Source organism: Tenrec ecaudatus, chromosome 4 (genome assembly GCF_050624435.1).
Source record: "Tenrec ecaudatus isolate mTenEca1 chromosome 4, mTenEca1.hap1, whole genome shotgun sequence".
Classification (NCBI taxonomy): Eukaryota; Metazoa; Chordata; class Mammalia; order Afrosoricida; family Tenrecidae; genus Tenrec; species Tenrec ecaudatus.
The window spans coordinates 24,888,859-24,896,987 of NC_134533.1; the positions used below are offsets into that span (position 1 = coordinate 24,888,859).

Consider the following 8,129-nt stretch of genomic DNA (forward strand, 5'->3'; position numbering starts at 1 on the left):
GCCGTGGAGCTCAGGGGAGAGCGCATTTTGTCAAGGTGGGGGACTCGTGAGGAGGGATGGCACAACGCTACCACCCGTACATGCGGAAACCGTCGGAAGTGCATGTATGCTTTCAACCAGAGGGAGGGGAAGAAGCTCCCTGGAACAGAGCTACCCGAAGGGGAACTAAGACTCTGCACCAACTGGGAGATTGGGAACCTGAGGGAGTGGGTCCCGGGAAGGAAGCCCCCTCCCCGCCCCCCCCCCCAACGGCCTGACCACCCCCTGCCCCCTGTGCGTATAGCCTTCCCGAGGGAGAAGCTGTAGGCTGCCCGGGAAGCCTCATCCCTGCAGAACCTGAGCTTGGTGAAGGCAGGGGTGAGTCTCCCTGCCTTTTGGCCTCTCCACAGGGCCTCCCACCCACCCCTCTCCTCCCCTCACTCACCTCTCACACAGTATGTGTATGCTGGCTCTTTAATCTTATTATGATTCATTAAATCACAAGCCGTTCTGGGCACATGCCCTACCATCTTCATTAGAAATCATGTGGGATTGTGAGGAGACCTGGGGGGGTGGGGGCAAGGGGAGAAGACCCGCTCTCCCCTACAGAGACTAAAAACATCAGAAATCACCCCCAGGAGACTGGAGGACATACTGGCAGGGCCTGAGCATCCCAGGAGGGGCAGGGGGCGCTGCCCTAAGACCTGGTCTGGGTGGGCTGACAAGCAGGTTCTAGACCTGAGCCTCTGGGAAGAATGAGAATGCTCAGCTAGCAGAGGGGCTCTGGCCCAGGCTGCTCCCCATCTCCCCCATCCCAGGACCTGGGGGTACCCTGGGCCAGGCCCAGCTGAGGAGGGGGGCCTTGGGCGCCATCAGTTCCCCCTGGTGATGAAGGCTTTGAGGGAGTAGGCAGGGGTGCTCCCAGTGCCAAGACCAGAAGGCAGTCACCCCAGCCAGGCAGCTGTGCCTAAGCTGGGGGCATCGGGTGCACACATTCGAGACAGGGCCCTTTCCCACAATCCATGCCATTCCCAGCAGCCCCTCCGTGCACCAGGCCAGTCACAGAGCACCTGCCCAATCCCTCCCTCAGGAGGGAGGTCCGCTGTGGAGTTCAAGGCCCTATTGCCTGCTCAGGGCCTGTGGAGATTCCCTAGCAGCGGTGTGTGGTGGGGCCGTGTCCCCAGCTCCTGGGAATCATGGCTTCCTCAGTACTGTCCCTGAAAGGCCGCAGGCCGCTCCAACATTAAGAGTGGTATGAAGGTACATGGGCCCTGGAAGAGGGGCAGGCAGAGCGGCATCCCCCCTTTATGGGGGAGGGCACAAACCCACAGCCAGGTGAGGGGGTAGGGGCTTTGGCAACTTCCTGCCACTGCCATCCCTTGAGAGCCGGGCTCCTCTTCCACCTCCATCCCGGTCAAGTCAGGTCTGCAGTTACCATCCCCTTCCTGCTGCTGAATCTTGGGGCTCAGAGAGGCAGCCTCCGTGGCTGTGCCCGTCCCACCACGTGTTCTCTGGGGGTGGACCCTCCGAGGGGACCGGGAGGTGCTCACACCCCGAGGAGGTTCTTCTCATCCTCCTTGGGGCTGGGCTCCTCCTGCACCTTCTTCATCTCCCAGCCCCTGACCCAGGTGTAGGCCCACGAGCCGCCCAGGACCATCATGTTGCTTGCCCACCAGAGGAGGCTCTTGATCTCTTCGTAGTAGAGCACGGCCAGTACCGTCTGGGCGCAGGCCTTGGCCGTGCCTGACACGTTGTGGGTCAGGGGGCTGGTGAACTTGATCTGCAGCCCTGTCACGTAGCCGATGGCGAAGCCGAACAGGCCCCCCAGCGTCATCATGCCCCAGAAGTGGGCGCTGCCCAGGTGGGCGAAGCTGCAGAGGGCCTGCAGCTCGCCCAGCAGCAGCAGCAGGGGCAGGAAGAGCACGCAGGCGTTGGCGTTGTTGTAGAAGGTCAGGCGCCAGATGCTGCCGTCCACCACCGGGAGCACCTTCTTGGTATAGATGGCGTTGAGCGAGACGCACAGGCTGGCCAGCACGCCAAAGAGGGTGCCCGACCAGGACAGGGTCCCCTCTGCGCCCTCCTGGTCCACGCCAAGCCAGAAGCCACCTGCAGCAGGGAGAAGAGGGAGGAGGACAGGGAGAAGGAAAGATTTAGCTCCTGGCGGTGCAATGCTGGCCTAGTAATCACAAGGTCTGCAGTTCAAAACCACCTGCTCCTCTGAGGGAGAAAGATGAGGCTTTCTGCTCTGGTAGAGATGTACAGCCTCGGACACCCACAGGGGCAGTTCTACCCTGTCATACAGGGTCATTATGAGTCAGAATGAACTCAATCGGTTTGCGTTTTTTGTTTTGTTATGAAGAGAGTTAAGGCTGGCTGGGGAGGACGCTGGTGGCACAGTGAGTTCTGTGTTGCGCTGCTATGGTCCAGGTCAATAGTTCAAAACCACCAGCCACTCCATGGGAGAAAGATGAGGCTTTCTACTCCCATAAGAGTTACAGCCTCAGCAACCGACAGGAGTAGTTCTTCTCAGCCCCACAGGGCCACTATGACCTGGAACTGACTCGATGGTGGTGAGTTTTTGAGAAGGGCTGGGTGGAAGGGCCCAGGACAAGACAAGTGTGTCACAGGGTTTATATTTGGGCAGAGGAGAAAGCCAGAGAGCAATTCATTTTCCAGTCCCGTATTCCTTCACCATGGTGGTAGGATCTTTAAGTCAGCAAAGCGTGCATGAGAGCCCACAGCTGCTGGCCAGGGGCATCTGCAAAGTGCCAGTGGAGCTGAGTTCTGAGGGGTGAGTCCTGATTAGGAGATAAGGTGACCTTGGGCAACTGCCTTCAGGTTTCCCAGCCCCCACTTCGTCTTCCATCAGGTGGGAGTCAACAGTGGGGAGTTACTGGTGGCCTGAAGTTGTCTTTCTGAAACTTCTATGCCCAGGCTCTGTCCCAGAAGTGCTGGGCTGGTCTCCAAATCCTGGGGCTTAGTGGACTTGTTCATTTCCTGCACCAGAACCCCGCACTGCTTCCTGCTGGCTTCTGAACAAAGCCCACCTCCTCCAGGGGAGGCCTTTCCTGATACCCTAGCACCTGGGTCTCTTCCCCACCTCTGACTACTGCATTTCCCAGCCCGGCCCGCCTGGGCTGCAAGGTACCTGCTAGGTCTCCTCATGTAACCCCCACTGCCAGACGGCAGGGGCTGGGTGGTCAGGGACCACATGGGGTGGTGGGAACAGCAGCGTCTTTGGTGTGAGCTTTTGGCACTGCCATTCAAAAGCTGAGTGACCTGGTAAAAGTCCTGAAATGGGCCTAGGTGCTCAGGACCATGGGTTTAAGGGACACTAAGGTCAACTGGTGGAACAGTCTCCAACGACAGTGTTCTACATCTTGCTTTCGTGAGTCATGACTGGGGTCTTAAAAGCTCACGAGCAGCCACGGAAGGTGCAGCCCTCAGTCTCTCCTCGTCCAGAGGAAAGAGGAGTTGTGAAAATCAAAGACACAGGAAACAATTATCCAACAGCTTCGCGGACCCTTCGGACATCCGTTTCGATGACCCTGAGACCAGAAGAACTAGATGGTGCCCGGCTCTGAGAAGGATCATATTAGAAGGTCCTGGATAAGGCAGGAGAAGAACAGAGCCCAAACCTGGCTTGCTCTCAGCTATCAATTAATTATCTGTTGAGTGGATAAAGGGACATGTGGAGGTTGTTAAGAAACATTAGAAACACACGGTACTGTGGTGGCTTCTGAGCTGCCACGGTGCGGGAAGCTCTGTCACGGGTATAGCAAATACCAGCAGGGGGATGGGTAGGGTTTAGTGGAGCTTCCAGACTCAGGTAGACTAGGAAGAAAGGCCTGGTGACCACTGCCTGGAAATGAGCCAGCGCAGGCCCTAGCGATGACAACAAATCTTCTGGAACAGTGGCCTGGAAGATGAGTCCCTGAGGTTGGTGACCCTCAGAACACACAGTGGCTGCTGCAACAACCAACCGGCTCGAGCAAACCACCGATTGCGAGGATGAGGCAGAACAGGCTGGGAACGGCTCTGCTCTATTGTACATGGGCTTGCTGGCTCCGAAGGCGGCCTGCACTTTTAAAAGGAGGAGGAGGCACTACTACCCTGAGCACTCAGGCTGCTCTGCACGGACTGGCGGGCTGCAGCCTGGCTCCCCTATTCAGCAGAGCAGTCTGGCTGCTGCTACCTTGTGATCAGAGGAGAATGGAGAATGATGAATCTCCCTGCTCTAGAGGGGCTCTGGGCCAGGAGCCGGGAAAGGTGACCCGCGACACCACGGGGTAGCAGGGGGAGAAGCCTGTAGGCCACATGTGCCAGAGCACCGGGCAGTGGGGGCATCGGCCTCCTTGGCCCCCTGCCCCACCGGGTTCTCTGAAGCTATCGCACCCTCTCCTCTGATTACTTTTTAGACTTGGGCCCCGTTTTCCTAGTGACTGCACCTTCATGCCCATAAATGCTTCTACCCAGAGGGGCCTCAGCAGGGCTGAGTGGACATCCCTGGGGATCTGGGGAGAACAGGGAAGCTGGGGAGAGTCCATCCTGGCTCTCCTGAGGGAAGGGGCATAGGGGTGGGTGGTGGGTGGGCAGGAGACGTGCTCTGCCTCAGCATTAAGGCCGATCCTCTCCCAGCCTTCCCTCCACCCAGCAGAAAACTTTGTAGGCCAGGCAGCAGGGAGGGGCCTCTCACAACTCTGGTCTGAAGCCCCGAGGCACCAACTCTCCTGCACCAAGGAAAACCACCTGAAGACATGCTTGGACAAAGGAAGGGACAGAGGCATTGGGGGGGGGGGGAGGCTCCCAACCCACAAACACGCCCAACCAAACGGTCTGCCCTGACTCTAGTGATCTGGAATGCGTTGCCCAACTGGGGAGCCATGTAGGCACCTGAAATGTGGCTTCTTTCTGAGGTCAGAACCTGGGAAGATAGATAAGGCAACCCCTAGTACACCTGTGGGTTCCTCTAGGCACTAGCCTGATCCTGGAAGATCAGAGGGTGTATGCATTAAAAGTCCTCTGGAAAGAGCCCTGGGTGTGAGTCAGGGCACGTGGCCTCTTGAGAGGTTCATACAGGAGCCAGGCAGCTCGAGCTCGGATCCCAGTCCTGCTGCTGGTAAGCTGTCTGACCTGGAACATGCTTTGAACCTCTCTGGGCCTTCTGTCCAGTGTGGGTTACAATCTCAGGCCTGGAAGAGGGTTCGTTGCATTAGGAAAAGAACTTCAATCCGAGACTGGTACCACATTAGCACTCAACCCACGAGTGGCTTTGCTCCTGCTGTTACTGTTGTTATTATTGAGAGGTGACTTTAGGCAAATCATTTGATCTTCCTAGACCCCAGGCTCTCCCTTCCTGTGACTGTGTCGCTACTGGAGCTGGGGTGGATACACCCCAAAGATCTTAGGCAGGTTGGTGTGCGAGGTGTCAGCCCCCAGCCCACCCCTGCCGGCCGGCTCACCGATGATGATCCCGCAGGTGAACAGGGCGTAGAAGGAGGTGGTCTGCTTGAGCAGGAGGTAGGAGAGCAGCACGTTGAACACGGTGGTGAGCGAGCGGCCCACGTTGTAGAAAGCCACCCCAACGTGCTTGAGGCAGAGGTTATTGAAGGTGATCATGCCGATGAACACCACGGAGAGGGGCAGGACGCTGCGGGCCACGCGCAGGTCCAGGCGCAGGGAGGGGAAGTCCACAGAGCCCGGGCAGCAGGCGGCCAGGGTGCTGAGGCCCTTACACAGCAGGGCGGTGACCAGGCACTGGTAGAAGGTGACGAAGATGGGGGCGTCCAGCCGCAGGGAGGGGCTGTCCAGCAGGTACTTGTTCAGGAACACCATGGAGATGGAGGTGACCCAGTACAGAGAGACCACCAGGGCGATCTGCAGCGCACGCAGCAGAAAGGGCTTCTCCTCGCTGGTCCCCACCTCTCCGGCTCCGGGCTCCGTGGTCCCCATCAGTGCCATGTGCAGGATCCTGGACCGCTTCAGGGGCGCCCTATTCATGGTGGCAGAAGAGCCGGGTCACGCCACTGCCCTGCTTTCCGTAGGCCTCAACCGGCACATGCGGGTGGCATCGAGGCGCCCCTTCAGCTTTGGAGTGAGCCCAGCTGTCCTGCCCCACACAACTGCTTCCACCCTGGGCGGGGCTCATGAAAGGCGGTACAGGGAAGTAAGGGCCCGGCGAGGTGGTGGGGGCAGGGCAGGGTGAGCAAGAGGGGAGAAGGGGCTAGGGCCCGCACAGAGGGGGTACAGACAAGGCGACCGGGCCGGGAAAGGGGTAGAGGTAGGCGGTGGGGGAACGGAGAGGCCAGTGGGAACGGGTGCAGAGAGATTGCCGGGAAGAGGGAGGGCGTGCTGGGAGCTGAATGGAGGGAGGGTGCGAAGGGCGCGGGAAGGAAGGGTGCGGGGTGCACGGGGGTGGGGTGGGGGGAGATCAGAGGTCCCCAGGACAGGGGCCTGGAAAACGCGGCACAGGCCGGCGAAAAGCCACTCTGCGCTGGCTCAACCCCAGAGCCTACGGACGTCGGAGGCCCCCCTCCCGCCCCCCTCCCGCGGCAGGGCGGGCCCAGGACTCGTTTCCTGACACGCCCCCGGCCCCTTAAAGGGACCGCACTCCCCCGCGGCACTCTTAAAGCTACAGGCCTGGAAAAACGGAACGGGGGGCGGGGGGGGGGGAACGATGCGCGCGCAGCGCTCCCAGCCCCGCACTGAGCCAGACGCGCTCCCCGCCGACGGCCGAGGGGGTATCTGCGTTGTCGAAGGCTTCTCGGCAGGCTTAAGGCTCGCTCTCCTTCCCGAAAGGGATCTACCCGCTTCCTGCTCCCCCACCCCCAGCTTGTTCTCCTCCAGAAGCTGGGTCCCCCCACTCGGCTTAGAGGCCGGCCCACCCGGCCAGGCCGCGCCCCTAGAGCCTTGGGGACCGCCTCCGCGCCCCTCCGCTCGCAGCGACCCCCTAGGGCCTCGCGACGCGCCATCTAGCCCAATTGTCCTCCAGAACTTCGTGGCAGTCTGACCCCCATTTTCGCCGCCCCTCCCGCCAGTCTCTTAAGCTCTAGTCTAAACCCTGGCTAAGGTTCCCTGGCTGCACGACCCCCTGACCCCAAGTCGAGACCCTCCCAGCCCCCCATATCCGAGCTCCCAGAGTCTCGAGGCTGTATCCCTCTCCCGCGCGCCCTCCCCCACCCCGACTCCATCCATCACCTTCCCACGCCCCTCCGAACCCCGCCGGGACCCATCGCACGTCTGGGCCCCAGTGCCCACGCTCCGGGGCTGCACAAGCGACCCCGCGCTCACCTCTTCCTCTGCGCTAGCTGTCCCCGTGCCAGCCAGCGCTGCACCTGCTGCCACCGCTCCTAGCGGCCACGCCCAGACAGAAGACTTCCTGCTCCCGCGCTAGTGCCACTCCAGGCGCACCAGCCCGCTCCCCCTTGGGGGTATGGGGGTGGTAGCTGGGCGACTCCTGCCCCGACCCGGCCTCGGTTCCAGGTTATCCCTCTGGTCCTGGACCCAGTCACCCTCCTTCTAAAGACAACCCGCGCCTCCTTCCGCACCCCGACCCGCCAGGGATCCGTTCCTCCCCAGTTACCGCAGCTTGCACATCCCGGGGCCCGGCTGCATCCCCGGCACCGCGCGTGCACTCGGACTGCGACTCCCCAAGTGCACGCGCAGAAGGGCCCGGATTCTCCCCGCCGGCCAGGAGCGCAGGGTTCCCCGCCCCCACCCGCTCCCGCCCGAGCCGGGGAACTGGCCACCAGCAGAGTTCTGGGTTCCAGCTCTGAGCTATCTTCGGTGCCAGCTCGCGCCCCAAACTTGGGCGGGCCGCTTCTCTTGGGATCTCAGATCTAGTTACTGAGAAACCTTGGGGCGGTGGGGGGAGGGGTGGGCCCGGACTGTAAATATTAGCGGGGCGTAACCTCCTTTCTCGAAAATGGTTGGTGTGGTTGAAGGTAAGAGCCCCCGAGTGGCGCATGCAGTTAAGCGCCTATACTAATGGTTTGAACCCACCCCTGGTAGAAGCCCTGGTGGACCTGCCAGGTAAGCGTTTGGACTGCTAACAAGGCGGTGGTAGTGGTGGTGGTTGGGGGAGGGAGGGAGGGAGATTCAAACCTTCCAACAGCCATACAGGAGAAAAAAAAAATCAAACTCATTGTCAA

At 60.6% G+C, this 8,129-nt stretch overlaps 1 protein-coding gene across 2 annotated transcripts; it reads right to left on the reverse strand.

The window, feature by feature from the left end:
* Positions 1–448: 448 nt before the first annotated feature.
* Positions 449–7,592, reverse strand: SLC35C1 (solute carrier family 35 member C1). 2 transcript variants are annotated; one of them, XM_075545839.1, is made up of 3 exons: positions 7,270–7,592; positions 5,442–5,971; positions 449–2,085 (listed from the first exon to the last, which is right to left on the reverse strand). In XM_075545839.1, the coding sequence occupies exons 2-3, from the start codon at positions 5,938–5,940 to the stop codon at positions 1,526–1,528; spliced, it is 1,059 nt and encodes a 352-aa protein (XP_075401954.1). In that variant the 5' UTR covers positions 5,941–5,971; positions 7,270–7,592; the 3' UTR covers positions 449–1,525. The 2 variants fall into 2 exon arrangements, with proteins under 2 accessions (XP_075401954.1, XP_075401953.1); XM_075545838.1 differs by lacking the exon at positions 7,270–7,592 and having other exon boundaries at positions 5,442–6,482.
* Positions 7,593–8,129: the final 537 nt, after the last annotated feature.

Excerpts from the sequence above, each read along its gene's own strand:
- SLC35C1 (XM_075545838.1), bottom strand. The coding sequence starts at position 5,979 with ATGAATAGGGCGCCCCTGAAGCGGTCCAGGATCCTGCACATGGCACTG. Across the intron at positions 2,086-5,441 it reads CACCTGCGGGATCATCATCG|GTGGCTTCTGGCTTGGCGTG; the intron begins GTGAGCCGGCCG and ends TCCCTGCTGCAG.